Here is a 14,916-nt window from a genome sequence, read left to right as displayed (position 1 = left end):
AGATTGCAACTGACACTACTGCAATTGGTTTTCTATTCATCCTCTGCTTTTTTGCTTTTCATCCTCATGGCAACCTCAGGTCATTCATGGAGAGAGCTTTGCTTGCTTCCTCTTGCATGAATTCTGTGTTCCGAACTATTTACCACAAGGCAGGCTGGAACCTGGCACTACTGCAATTGGTTTTCTGTTTATTCCCTGCTTTTTAGCTTTTCTTCCCAACCTCAGATGAAGTGGGCATTTCTTGGAACCAAACTGCCTGCTAGGAAGTCGACTTACAGAATACACACCAGTTTCAATTTGGAATTAAAGGGGACATTGCACAAAAGGAAAATACAGGCTTTTTCCAAAGCATATTGATCATCACAATTCCTTCATGTCAGTGATTTATAATTAAAGTGAAAAGCTTCAGCTCCAGTACTGCTCCCTGAGGACACCATAAGTAATTTCCTGTCAATTTCAGTACGAGGCCATCTCCTAAGTCTCCGTCTTTCACCTCCTAATTATTCCCCTATCAATGCCAATAGGTTATCTCCAATAAAAACAGTAGGAATACCATCTCCAAAAAACAAAACCATGACCAGGTTACCTCAGTACTCAAGCATTTTTGCTATGAGGACAGATGGAGAAGAATATATTGGTTCGGCCATGTTGGTGGCTTATTTTATGGTCACACACTCATTTTGTTCACTTTCTTTCCTTGTTTTTGCACCTGTAGGTGAGAAAAGCAGCAAATGTTCCCATTCTCCTCACCCACAGACTTTAACTCCTTCTTCACCAATTTTTTCTTTCTTCGCAGGTTTCTTTCACTGTTCCAATATGAACGCCAAAGCTGCCTCACTTCTCATTCTCAATCTCCATGCCTCTTCCCCAGTCCTCTTTCTCTCAGAACCTTTGGTCTTAAGTTCAAAGTCTACTGCATCCTTGGCTTTCAGTGCATTCGTTCTTCACTCTCAAATCCTCTGCTCTCACTTAACTGACATGAATTCCCATTGATATTAAAGGAAGTGGAGTTTGTCGCACTCCCAGCAACACAAAACAATGTTCTTCTCGACCTTGCTTTGGGAAAAGTCCCTCTGCAATACAGTAAATAGCCATGTAAAGCAGTTCCTTTAAATAGACAAACTCTAATGCACTTGCTCCAGTTATAATGGAATGTTTGTTGTTATGATAAGGCAGGTGGTATTTGCCAGGCTGAACAAATCCCAAAAGGAAACTTGGCCAAGCTATCACCACGATTTTGCAATTTGTATTTATTATGAGAAGGTATGTACATTGAAGTCAGAAAAAAGAATCCACTATCACCTTTGGAGATTCTAAAGGTTAAATTAAACCATTTATTAACAAAAGAAAAAAAAGTAGTTACACACAAGATTACAGTTATATAGTTAAACTTAATCTCATAACAGTTCCCAAAACATTTATACTTATCTAGACTCCCAACTACACAGCTCTTTCAGGCAACAGTCCAAATAGATTCTTAATCTATAAAACATCCAGCAATATTACCACAAACATCCAGTATTGCTACAAGATAGACGTTTCACTGCTTCTCACTTCCTCTCACTCGACAATGGAACTCCAAAGCTTTTAACAAAACCTTGCACTCTGGACCAAACCAGCACTTCTCTGGGGTGGCTAGAGGCTGCTTTTTCACAGGTCTTTTTAAAACAGTCCACCTCTCAAGACACTCCCCATACAGCTTTCCATCTTTCTTTAAAAATATTTTTCTCCCTTTTGATCTGTAAATCCCATTGTTTCAACCTTTCTTTAGAAGTTACCTTTTCCAGAATATAAACATCTTTCATGTTTCCATCTTGGCTTTGCTTTTGGGTCAAAATAAAACATGTTATCCCTACTACTTGTTTACCTATGAACTCCTGCAAGATGGAACCATTTTCCTTGCCATCTAATTCTCCACTGAAATTCAAACAACCCCTCATCTTATCTACAACTGCAAATATGAGCTTGTCCATTTCCATTTCAAACTGCCTGCTTACACCTAAACCCCTTTATGATTTAAACCTTGCAGCTTGACCATCTTTAGTTTAATTAAATTAGTTACACACACACACACACACACACACACACATACAGAAACGCACAGACACACAAGGCTGCTTCAGTGTCTCACAGTAATATTAGGAATAAAATGATATTTCATTTGCATGCTACACAAAACAAAGTCCTCATTTGGTTACAACAACCACTAATACTCCCATACTTGAATGATACAAAAGTCAACATTTGTTTTAAAAAGGGAGTTGTTATTTTGTTTTCTCATGCTAAAAAAAAGCAGTAACGCAAACATATCAGGACTATCAGGCATTATTGAGATTTTGAATCACATGATAACAAAAATTTGGTTGGAACAGATTCAATACAGTAAGTAGCTCTTTTCGGAAGGACACACATATGAAAGAATCACATCTATTTCGTTCTTTATGTAGCAGGTAATATGCCAAGATATGTCTGTGTCTATGCGTAATCTATCTTGTGTCTGTGTGAGTTCATCAGTGAGTTTTGTATTTGTGTGTGTGACTATCTGTATTTGTGTATCCTTTATGTATGTGTGTGTACCTCTGATTGTGTGAGTCTGTGTGTATCCGTGTGTGCATCCAGGTGTGTGTGCGCGCGTGTGTGTGTACGTATGCATGCGTGTGTGTGTGTCATTTCCCAGGCATCCACAAATGCCACATTGATGTCTGTGAACATCTTCCTCATCACTAAATCATGTTGGTAGGAGTACCAGTCACTGTTGTACAGACTGACATCTCCTGAAAGGGCCTGGACATTGGCAGTCTTCATAACAACCACTGTATCTGGATTCCTGCCTAGCAACTGTAGGATTGATACCTGGATATTCTGTAGTCTTTGGATAAAGACTTCTACTGGAAAAGTGCTGAAATGAGACCATAAGGTAATGGCTACAATGGTGTCCTTTCCTCCTTTAATTTCATCCAGTTCATTTACAATGTAGTGCAGGTCCTGGCTCGAAACAGTGTTGAATCGGATTGGTGGCCCATGAAGTCGATATTCTACCATGATGTCGTTTTCCAAGTTCACAGTAAGGTGAGGGCCAATATTTTTAGGATTGTAAAGATTGAAAATTTTAAGACCTAAAACAGAAAAAAATAACATTATTTAACATGCTAAGACTCAATATTGCTAATGCTAACAGATATGAAATAGGGAGGATACATCATTTAAAACAGCAGAACACCAAAATGGACTACAGATTTGCCAGTGTGCTGATGTAGTAGATGAATAAGTTAATCGATAAATTGTACACTGGAATCTTGTAGCAAGCACAATGTGACCAATAAAAGTAAACCTTCCATAACAAATTGGTTGGCTTCTATTTTTAAAAATTATTTATTCTCCTTTAAAGTTTCGCCCCCACTTAAACTTATGCACCAATCTCTATTTGAGGGGCAGCCAGGCTGCTGACCATTTCCCAGTACTCTGCCAATGTTGGTCTGTCTGACTTCAAAGTAACAGACGAGACCGGGTGAGAGTTAACTGTGTCAGATTTTCTCATTCTCCTTCCTCACCCTTGAAGGGTTCTCAAGATTCCCACATTTTTCATATCATCAACAAGGATATGACTTTTGGACTTTTAAACTGCTGAGTTAAGTATAAAACCCTGCAGACAGGAGGCTGGGCCCATGAAGGCCTGGGGCTGCACATGCCCAGGCTTATTGAGTACAGTGTGGATTGTTTTGCCTGAAACCAGACAACAAGAGGAGACAGAATACGCATTCTTCCCTTTAATACAATCAACCCAGAGAAAGACTTCACACAAAACTGAAGCCCATCAAACTCTTGCATAAATAATCAAAGGCACAATCAATTCAATTATGCGAACCCATCAATATTCCACACAAACAATGGCTTTCAGTTCAAAACTAGTTAATAGGCAGGAAGACAATGATAAACATCATGCGAGCCCATTAAAAACTAAGAGACAACAATCAACGGGGAAAGCCCACCAAAATCAAACAAAGAACTAACGTTGATTTGGATTCCGATAAGAAATGTGAAAGACAGTATAACTGGGCAGTCAGTTATGAAGGAGAGAGAGAGAAACCAGCTAGCAGGTAGTGAGCAGCTGGGAGCGGTTGAAACAGAGTTTAAGCAAGAAGATCTGGAGGTTTGCAGGCCCGCAGGCAACACCATGGCGAGGGGCACAGGGGGCAGGCTCAACCGAAGACAACAAGGCCGCAACCGCAGCCCTCCACGAAGATCAACCACCCACAACCGCGTCCTTCACCCAACTGAAGAACCTTTGCAGATTCCACAGACCAGGACCACATGGGGATGGCAGGCCCCAGAGGACACAAAGAGCGTACCCCAAAACTGCAACCGGCTTACCTGATTGAATTTCGAACTGTCAAGGAACCCTGGTTGGTGAGCATGATCCCTGACCTCTTCTAGTTCAATTTAGTTAGGTTTTGGGGGTGGGACAAGGGTAAGGGGATTAATAGCGTGATTTTTCCCTCGTTATGCCGTGTGTTCTCCATTCTTAACTAAGTGTACTTTGTAAATCTGTATAATCTCTGTGTAATCCTCATGTTGTAAGTTTATTTGTGACTTCAATAAACTGTTTTTCTTGCACCAAAATCAATTGTCTGCTGCACTTTCACACAACCCCCAAATAAGTCCAAGGTCTAGAACCCAGAGAGTGGAAACGATTCGAACCGCTCAGAAGTCAGAGATGAAACTGACTCACACCACCACCCCCTACACCCTGTGGGAACAGAGGAGAATACACCCTGGCAAACATCGCTGTTAACTGGATGACATTCAGTAAATATTTATCCAGTCTGAGTGGACTCAGAAAATCTGATTTACTGATGTGATTTCAGAATTTTCTATCTATAATGGTCAATTTCCACTAACAAAAAAAAACTGTATCCATTTCTTCCTGTGACTGTCACTTTGCTTCAATCTCTGTCTCTATTTATCATATTGTCTTACTCTCCCTTTCCCTCTCCCACTCTGTTTATTCTCATCTCACACTTTCTTTAAAATTTGTCTTTCCTTTTAATTTTCAACCGAATCCCCTTCTCTGCAAGTCTTCTCTTTCCCTCCATTATACATCTCCCACCGTTTGCATACCTCTCACATTACCACTTTCCTGATTTATTCAGTTTGTGTTTTCAATCTTCTTTAAATCCAAGACCAAGCCCCCAGATTATTGATGACGTAGAGTAGTCCAAGTATCAACATCTGACCCAATCTGGGGGTGGCGGGGGGTGGGGGTGGTGGGGGGTGGTGGTGCAAGGCTGGATGGAGAAAGTAGATAATGGCTTGAGAGAAATTGGAAGCTTGTGTTGGGGAAGCGAGGCAATGCACAGAGTGAGACAGAGCAGGAATCAGGGGTAGGATTTGGGGCTGGGACAAGAGATCATTCTGTCAGTCAAAATGGGTTCCGAGAAATTGTTGCAACTGCAACTGATATGTAGGAAATAGTACAAAATACACAAAGAAATATAACCCAGGGCCTGTGATTGGAAGGGAGGCTTGGGCTAAAACTCGGATAGGCAGCTGGTGAAGGATATAACACTGGAGATGAGTCTTTATTCACTTAGCGGATTTTAATTAAAGAGGAAAATTACTACACGTTATGCACCGCCTATAAAACAAACTTCTTTCTGCCTGTGCCTTTCTTTACATGCGTATGTATATTTATACATCAATATATCTCTGGTTGATGCAAAGTGTCAAGTGTGTTAGTGTAGTGGGTGGCACGTAGTTGTTTGTCTGCTTTTCACCTCTCACTTTCAGCTCTTACCACCAGTTAGCAGAATAAGTATTGTGAAAAAGAGAGCCAAGTGTGTTAGCCTGTCCCTGCCAGGACATAGTCTCTTCGTCAGCAAGGCCTGTGTATTGCCTCCCCATGATGACATACGTAAACCGGATACCCCACAGGCCCTGTCTAAACTACAGATGACTTGGAGGAGGTCTGGTCCCCAGATGGAAGGTCCACCAGCATGTGATTACACTCTCATGTCCATGAGCCAGAACCCCAGCTCTGGGGAAATAGCCCCACTGCCCTGTGGGTGTCTTGGGAAAAAAGAAGAGCAAAGGAGGTGTTGGCATCGTGGTAACGTCACTGGGCTGGTAATCACAGAGGTCCAGGTTAAAACTCTGGGTTCAAATCCCACCATGGCAGCTGGTGGAACTTAAATTCATTTAATTAATTATAAAATTCTGGCATTAAAAAAAGCTAGTCTCAGTAATGGTGACCATGAAACCACCATTGATTGTCATCAAAACCCATCTGGTTCAACTTTAGGGTAGGAAATCTGACATCCTCACCTGGCCCAACATGTGACTCCAGACCCACAGCAATGTGGTTGACTCTTAACTGCTTGGACCTTGGTCCAAACATGAAAAAAGAGCTGTACTCAAGAAGTGAGGTGAGAGTGATTTCCCTTGGATAGCATTTGACTGAGTGTGACATCAGGGAGCCCTAGCAAAACTGGAATCAGGGGGAAAACTGTTCACCTGTTGGAGTCATACCTAGCACAAAGGAAGATGGTTGTGGCTCAGTTCCTAGACATCACTGCAGGAGTTCCTCAGGGTTCCTTCAGACACTGAAAGACCCTGTCCTTGTTCATATGCAGCAAGACCTGGACAATATTCAGGCTTGGGCTGGTAAGCGACAGGTAACATTCGTGCCAGGCAATGATCATCTCCAACAAGACAGAATCTAATGATCTCCCGTTGACATTCAATGGCATTACCATTGCTGAATCCCCCACTATCAACATCCTGGGGGTTACCATTGCCAGAAACTAAACTGGACCGGCGGCTACAACACCCAGTGGCCATATCCGAAAGCAAAATACGGCGGATGCTGGAAATCTGAAATAAAAACAAAAAATTGTGGGAATACTGAGCATCAAGGTCATCAACCCGAAACATTAACTTTGTTTCTCACTCCACGGATGCCATCAAGCCTGCGGAGTGTTTTAACACAAAGTGCACATAAGTTTTCCAGTGCGCTGGGGGGGGGGGGGGGGGCATTATTAAATACCAATTGGACATGTTTGTTTTCCTCTCCTCTGTAGCCCAAGGCATAGAGGCTAATTATAGTGCCCATTCTCTCTCCCCAGCTAAAATCAACAAACCCAACAGGAAATAGAATGTGAAAAACTTCCAGTTCGGAATGACTCAGGGCTCGACCAGGTGGTGCTGTTGCTCAGTGAAACATCAGGGAGCACTTACAAATAATTTTTGAGGCAAAAGGAAATAAATATCTGTATGTTGTAAAATCAATTGCAATCCCACCTATCTATTCAAGTAAAAATGTTTCTCTCCTTTTTCAAAACAACTGATTTGTTGTTGGTAACACACTCAGCAGTTTTACCACTGGGCATCTCAGCCCTTTCAGCCAGTTCCAGGTTCCAGTCCCTGGATCCAACCTCCCTCCCAATCACTGGATACAAGTAACTCGTTTTTTTCCCTGTATTTTTGCTGAGATTCTGCTTGAAATGATGTGCTCCTCCCCCAAACTTCACATATTAGCATCAGCAAAATTATGGCTAAGCATGTTAAATACTGTTATATTTTCTGTTTTATGTCTCAAAACCTTGATCTGGGAAATTCTAGTGATTCCACCTTGCTGTGGACACAAAAAACAACATCACAATGGATTTCCGCCTTTCATTCCAATTCAACCCAATTTCAAGCCTGGAAATTCCGTACATTTCAAATAAACTGGATGAAATGAAAGGAGGAAAGGACACAGTTATTGCCATCACCATATGGCCCCATTTCAGTCACATTCCAGAAGAACCACATATCCGGACACTACAGGGAATCAGAGGCCTATTCTACAGTTGATAGGCACGAGTCCGGATATAGGGGTTGTGATAAAGACAGCCAACGTTCAGGACCATTCACAAGATGTCAGCCTGTACAACAGTGACGCCCAGAAGGGAAAAACAGTAAAAACTGGGAAACAAGAATTCTGCTCCCAACTGTTTTTTCCTTCTGGGTGATGCTCCTACCAACTGGATTTAGTGATGAGGAAGATGTCCACAGGCATCAATGTGCCATTTCTGGATGCCTGGGAGATGACAATAGCACATTAGCTGCCAAATAACTTACACCCGAGTGAGTCATTATAAAGAATGAAATAGATGTGTTTCTTTCATATGTGTGTCCTTCCAAAAAGAGGTAAAAACTGATTTAGATCTGTTCCAACCAAATTTGGGTATCATGTGATTCAAGATCTAAATGATGTCATCAGAATTCTTGGCTTTCTCTAATTGCCTTTTTTAACATTTATTTATTTTTGAATTATTCATGTATGGAAGATTTATTGTGGCTCTAACCAAATGAGATGCTTGTTTTTGTTGTGTGTAAATGTTATATTATAACTGGAGCGAGGGTGATGGAGTTTGTCCATTTAAAAGCACTGCTCTACATGGTTATTTACTGTATTGTGGAGAGGATTTTCCCAATCCAGGTAGAGTAGAACATTGTTCTGTGTTGCTGGGAGTGAGGCAACTCAACCTCCCTCATTATCAATGAGACTTTACTTAGTTAACTGAAGAAATCTCAGGATACAGAGAGTGAGGGAGAAGCACACTGAAGGTCAGGGATGTAGTAGAATCTGAACCTAAAAATTCTGCCCTTGCTGCTTATTTGAAAAAGAAATTACTTGCAAAAGAAGCAGTTCAGAGAAGGTTCCTCAACTCATTCCTGGGGTGAAGGGCTTATCTTGTAAAGAGAGGTCGAACACCTTGGGCCTATAGCCATTGCAGTTAGAAGAATGAGAGGTGATCTTATTGAATCATATAAGATCCTGAGGGGACTTGAAAGGATGGAAACCAGGCAGATGTTTCGACTTGTGGGAGTGATTAGAACTCAGGGGCACAGTTTAAAAGTAAAACATCTTACTTTTAAGACAGAGATGAGGATTTTTTTCTCTCATGGATCGTTAGCCTATGATCCTCAGTCCTATGATGGCAGGAGGCCAGTTTCTAAATGCTAATCAGGGTCCTATGATATACAGAGGATCCCAAATGAACATCTAAGGTACGACTGGGTAAAGCCTGTATGTTACAATCATTGATCAATCTAACTAGTGCTCCATAATATGACGGCTGAAGCCAATAAAAAAAACCCTAAGAAATCTTTAATCTCCTGGCACTACAAGAAAATTCCAACCTTTGTGTTACCCCCTCAGCTGCACTTGTCCATGACAGTATTGGTAGGAGTGACCTTGCAAAGACCAGTTTCCATCTTCACGTTGAGGATACCATCCATCGTGCTGTGTGGCGCTACTACTGTGCTAAATGGGATAACTTCAGAACACTCCTAGCAGCTTAAAGCTGGGCATCCATGAGGTGCTGTGGGCCATAAGCTGCAGAAGAATTGTACTCAAGCACAGTTGTAACCTCATGACATGACACATCCCTCACTCGACCATTACCATCAAGCCAGGGGATCATTGAAGAGTGCAGAGGAGATCCTGTCAGGAAAAACACCAGCCATACCTAAAAATTAGGTGCAAAGCTAGTGAAGCTAAAACACAGGACAACGATCATGCTAAACAACAGCAGAAGCAGCATGCGGCAGACAAAGATAAGCGACTCCACAACCAACAAATCAGATTTAAGCTCTGCAGTCCTGCAACATCCAGTCATGAATGGTGGTGGACAATTTAAATACTAACAAGAGGAGGAGGGTCCACAAATTTCCCCATCCTCAATAATGGGGGAGCCCAGCATGTCAGTGCAAAAGATAGGGCTGAAGGATTTACACCCATCTTCAACTAAAAGTGCCGAGTGGATGATTCCTCTCGGCCTCCTTCTGAGATCCCCAGCATCACAGATGCCAGTCTTCAGTCAATTCGACTCACTCCACATGATATCAAGAAACAGCGGATGGCACTGGAAACTGCAAATGCTAGGGGCCTTGACAACATTCCAGCAGCAGTACTGAAGGCATGTGCTCCAGAAATAACCGCACCTATAACCAAGCTGTTCCAGTGCAGCTACAACACTGGCATCAATCTGACAATGTGGAAAACTGCCCAGGTATGTCCTGTCCACAAAAAGGAGAAATTTATCCTAGCCAATTACTGTCCTATCAGCCACTTCTTAATCATCAGCAAAATGATGGAAGTTATTGTACAGTTCTAGCATAACCTCCCTACTCTTGCATTCTGTGCCTCAGCCAACAAAGGAAAGTATCTCGTGTGCCTCCTTTACTACTTATATATCCCTCCTGCTACCTTCAGGGATCTGTGTTAATGCATGCCAAGGTTCCTCTGTTCTTTTCAGTAACCTGCCATTTATTGTGTATTGCATGACCTTCTTTGCCTTCCCCAAATATATTACCTCACATTTCACCGAATTGGACTCCAATTACTGCTTTTCTGCCCACTAGTCCATTGATACCTTCCTGCAGTCTACGGGTTACTTCATCGCCATTGACGCACAGGGCCAATTTTCATATTATCTGCAAACTTCTCAATAATGTCCCCTAACATTTAAGTCTAAATCACTGATACATTCCATGACTGCATGGGAGCCAGTACCGAACCCTGCGGAACCCCACTTGTAAATAGCCTTCCAGGGTGGCATCGTCCCAGATTTTCACCAGGTGCGCTGGCGGGTGGGAAGAAGAACGTTTTACCCACCAGCCGCAATGGCGGCTGTCCACGCCGTATCGGCCCAACCCCACCTCATTAATTATGCATTGCCGGGGAACACGCCATTTCAATGGCGGGTGTGCTCCGATTCGCCCGCCACGCCAGGCGCCACATTTTAAGTGCAGCCGTGTGCACACCTCTCAGTGCTTCCAGCCTACGACTGCTGCAAAGAAGACATGGCTCTGAAAGGCAAGAAGACTGCAGTCCCTTGGTTTGATGACGCATCCCTCGAATGCCTTTTGGACACAGTGGAGGCCCACCGTCATGTTGTCTGCCCCCACTCTGGCCGCAGGATGGGCAGCAACATCACTAATCCAGCATGGAAGGCATGGGAGGCATGACGGATGGTCAGTGCCAATGCCCTACAAAGAGGACAGCCACCCACTGCAGATAAATGAATGATCTCCTCCGTTCAGCCAGGGTAAGTCACTCTTCTCATCACTCTCAACTCACACTCACAAGGCCATCACACATCCACAGGGATCTCACTCACTGCCAGTTTAAAGGACATCACCATTCACTCACTCACACACACACCTTCATTGTCCTCATCCTGTCCATGGGACTACTCGCCACCCACACATGCCAGGCAGGTATCCTGCTTACACTCTGTCCATCTCTATTCATGCAGGACAAGCTGGCACACAAGAAGGAGAGGTCACAGACCGGTGGAGGAATGCCTGAAATCAGGGTCTTCACAGACTTTGAAAATAAAGCTATCCAGATGGCTGGTGACGATCTGGGCCGTTCTTGTGCTGACGGTGAAGTCAGCGGTGCCCTACCAAGTGAGGATTCAGCATTGCGATATCCATCAGACAACCATGCTGTGGGTCATGTGTCCTGTTCCCCAGTTCTCTGCTGTGCACTAATTATCTCTCCTTGCTTTCGCAGGCACATCTCAGAAACAGCCAATGGAGTCCACAACCCAGGGCCCCCAATCCAGCCCCGCAGAAACCTCTGAAGAGGAATTTGAAGGCAGCTACATTGAAGAACCATCACAGCGCTCACCCACACCCTCCACCAATGCAGAGACACACACCTCAGTGGGAATTAGCTTTAAAATAGATCACAATCTGGTGAGCACATCGCACTGTCTGATCCACAGCAGGCGGCGGCAGGGATTTCCCAGGTCTCCAGCACTCTGAGGACTGCTGAAGGTCGGAAATTTCCTGAGTCCAAGTCAGATGACCAGCCTCTGGACTTGGTCATACCTCAGTCGCTGGATCTGCAAAGGCAAGCTTGGGAACTTCGGGAAGGGATGTCCGCTGCACTCCTCGGATTGCAAGGCATGATGGAGGACCCCTTCCACCTTCTGGTGATAGTGCAGGCATGACAACACACCGAGGTCAACACTGGTAGGATGCCATAGAGACCTAGGTACAGGACGTCGCTCCTGCACTGCTGCATGAGCTCAACTCATTCGCTGATGCTATAGTTGCCTCCAACAGTGTGTATGCGAGAGGGGTGCGGGGCAGCTCGATCTCACTCCAGCTACCCCCTTCTCCTCAAGCAGTCTCCCAGGGGCCCTCACAAAGGCAGCTCCCTGAAGGCTGCCGGGGAGAATCTTTATTCGGTCCGGAGACTAAAGCAATGGCCTCACCAGTGGCAGGAACCGTCAGGTGGGAGGACAAGTCAGGGGGGCACTTGGCCCCCCCATCCCGTTTCTCGGATGAGTGCCTCGCGATCCTCGTGGAGGAGGTGAGTATCAGGCGGGACACCCTCGTTCCCATGGATAGCAGGAGGAGGCCACCACACCAGACCAAAAAAGCTTGCGAAGTGGTGGCAGCCGAAGTCAGCAGCCACGACATTGTGAGGCGCACATGGGCACCTTGCCGGAAGCACTTCAATGACCTGCTGTGCTTGGCAAGAGTGAGTACCGTGTTGGCATGGATCAGCATGGAGAAGTGTTAAGGGCTGGCCGTCCCCACGTGGAGTTTGGGGGTATTAGAGTCCGAGAGTCAGTGACACCGGAGCTGGCCAAGGGGGTGAGCCCTGGCTGCTTGGACTGAGTGCCTTGTGGCTCGAGGGCCACGACTCGGATGTGCCCTGCAAGGTGTTCCTCAGGTGTGTTGACCAGGCTGCAATGGCCCTACAGGTAGAGAGTGGACTAATCAATGCTCCTCTGTCCTTTCAGGAGAAGACGAGCCATAACAACATCGAGAGATCACGGACAGACAGGGGCCCCTCAATCCTCCTAATCATGACGAGTTTGAAATGAATGCTATGGAGCTGGAGAGCCGCCACCCACCTCGGCTAACAGGTCGTGGAGAGGCAGGGGTCTCTGGTGAAGGTAAGAGAACTTCATGACTTTAACTAATCACGTGTCATTGTTCTCCCATAGTTTCACCAGCACACGCTTGAATGCAGGACCCCAAAGAGCCACTCTTGATGCCAGAGGACCGCCAGGTTTCAGATGCATCTGTGTCTCACCCGCTCTTTGAACCAGGCACCAGCGCAGATACCAGCACTGGTGAGAGCATTTCACACTTGCTTGAGGAGCAGGCGGAGGCAAAGAGTGCCCAGGGTGCCGGCATTCAGAGGACTGCTGGAGACCAGGGCGATGCTGAGTCGAAGGCAGATGATGAGACTCTGGAGTCATTCATTAGGAGGCTGATGCTGGATGTCCAGCGGGATGTGCAGGAAGATCTGGCAGAGATCCATGAGGGTATGAATGTCATGGTCTCTGTTGTGGAAGAGTCCATGTGGAGCATGGGCACTGCGTTGACACTCATGGCCGAGCGCACTATCTCCTCCATTGAGCGAGTGGCGACTCTCATAGAGATGCAGCTTCAGGGACAGAATGAAGGGTTCCTGGGATTGCACTTGGACCTGCAAGCCCTCACAAAGGCAATGACCTCAGGTGGTCAGTGCCAGCGTGGGAGATGGATGAGGCACCCAGTGTCCCAGCTAGATGCCCGTCCATCAATGGCGAACAAGGAGGTCCAGAGCGACCTCACATTGGGGTGTGAGCTGCTTGTCAACTCTGCGGGCTCCTCTCAGAGCGCTCTAGATGACAGCAACAGCTCCTCCGCCACTCTGCCAGTGACTGTGGCATGAGGCTGCAATGACTGGGGAGATGTCCACCATGGCACTAGCAGCTCCCTCCCAGACAGGGCCAGCACAGGCTCCACTGGCCAGAGGACGACCGCCAAGGTCATCAAGGCCAACAAGACAGCAGAGTCAGCAGGCTGCCTTCAACACCAGTGTCAGCGAGGTGGGGGGGAAGGAGGGTTGGGGGATGGGGGGCTGCAAGCAACAAGACGCAGCACTACTGAATGTAAGTTTAAGGCACCATGCGCATAAATGTGATTGTTCGTGGGTGATCTTCTGTTCTGCCTTGTTTTGTTAATATGTTTATTGGTGTGGCCATTAACTCCAGATATAGTAACATTCATTTGTTGTGTCAAAATTATATAAATTTGGCTTTTGTCTTAATGGCCTGAGTGTGCTTCACCTTTTTTTTTTGGTGCAGGTTACACCAGTATGTAATGTTGGATGTGAGTGAATCTAAACTTTATTGCACAGGCACTGAGTGGACTTCGGGTTCAAATGTGAAAGGATCATTTCAGACATCCGGGATGGAGGCGGCAGCCCTGAAATGAGGTGGAAGCAGATCTTTGGTAGCCTAGCTGAGGGAGCATTGGATCAAGGCGTCCCTGGTGTTTCTGCCTCCCTGAAGGATATAGAGATCTGCCTCCACACCCTCAGCATTCTCCTCACCGGACTCCTCTTCTGACTCACCACTGGATTCATCCTCTATGGCCTGTGGAGCTGCCTCAAGATCCTCTTCCTGCCAGTGCCAGATTGCGGAGAGCGCAGAATGCAACCACTATCAGTGACATCCGCGCTGGGGGGTATTGTAATGCTCCCCCTGAATGGTCCAGGTACTGGAAGTGCATCTTCAGAAGACCTATGGTCTTCTCTATCACTGCCCATGTGGAGGCATGGCTCCTATTATAACGCTGCTCTGCCTCTGTTCTTGAGTGGCAGAGAGGTGTCATGAGCCACATTTTCAATGGATAGCCCTCATCACCCAGCAGCCATCCATCCAGTTGGGCTGGAGTACTGAATATATTTGGAACCTGGGAGTGTTTGAGGATATAAACGTCTTGGGAGCTGCCAGGGTACCTTGCACAAACTTGCAGAATCTTCGTCTTGTGATCATAAACTATCTGGACTTTCATCAAGTGGAAGCCCTTCCTGTTGACTGTCATGAAGAGATTAATTAAAGGTCTATAATGTTA

The 14,916-nt window shown here is 45.4% G+C and overlaps 1 protein-coding gene across 1 annotated transcript in view; it reads right to left on the bottom strand.

Moving 5' to 3' along the window:
- Window positions 1-1,374: 1,374 nt before the first annotated feature.
- LOC121290969 (NXPE family member 3-like) overlaps window positions 1,375-14,916 on the bottom strand; it is a 100,305-nt gene continuing 86,763 nt past the window's right edge. Inside the window, exon 6 of the mRNA XM_041212049.1 lies at window positions 1,375-3,116. Coding sequence (XP_041067983.1) covers window positions 2,560-3,116 — 557 coding nt within the window. The 3' untranslated portion in view covers window positions 1,375-2,559. The remainder of the gene's footprint in view (window positions 3,117-14,916) is intronic.

The sequence above is a fragment of the Carcharodon carcharias genome, chromosome 18 (genome assembly GCF_017639515.1).
Source record: "Carcharodon carcharias isolate sCarCar2 chromosome 18, sCarCar2.pri, whole genome shotgun sequence".
Taxonomy (NCBI): domain Eukaryota; kingdom Metazoa; phylum Chordata; class Chondrichthyes; order Lamniformes; family Lamnidae; genus Carcharodon; species Carcharodon carcharias.
Note: the sequence above shows the minus strand (reverse complement) of the source record. Positions and strands in the feature narration are given on the sequence as shown.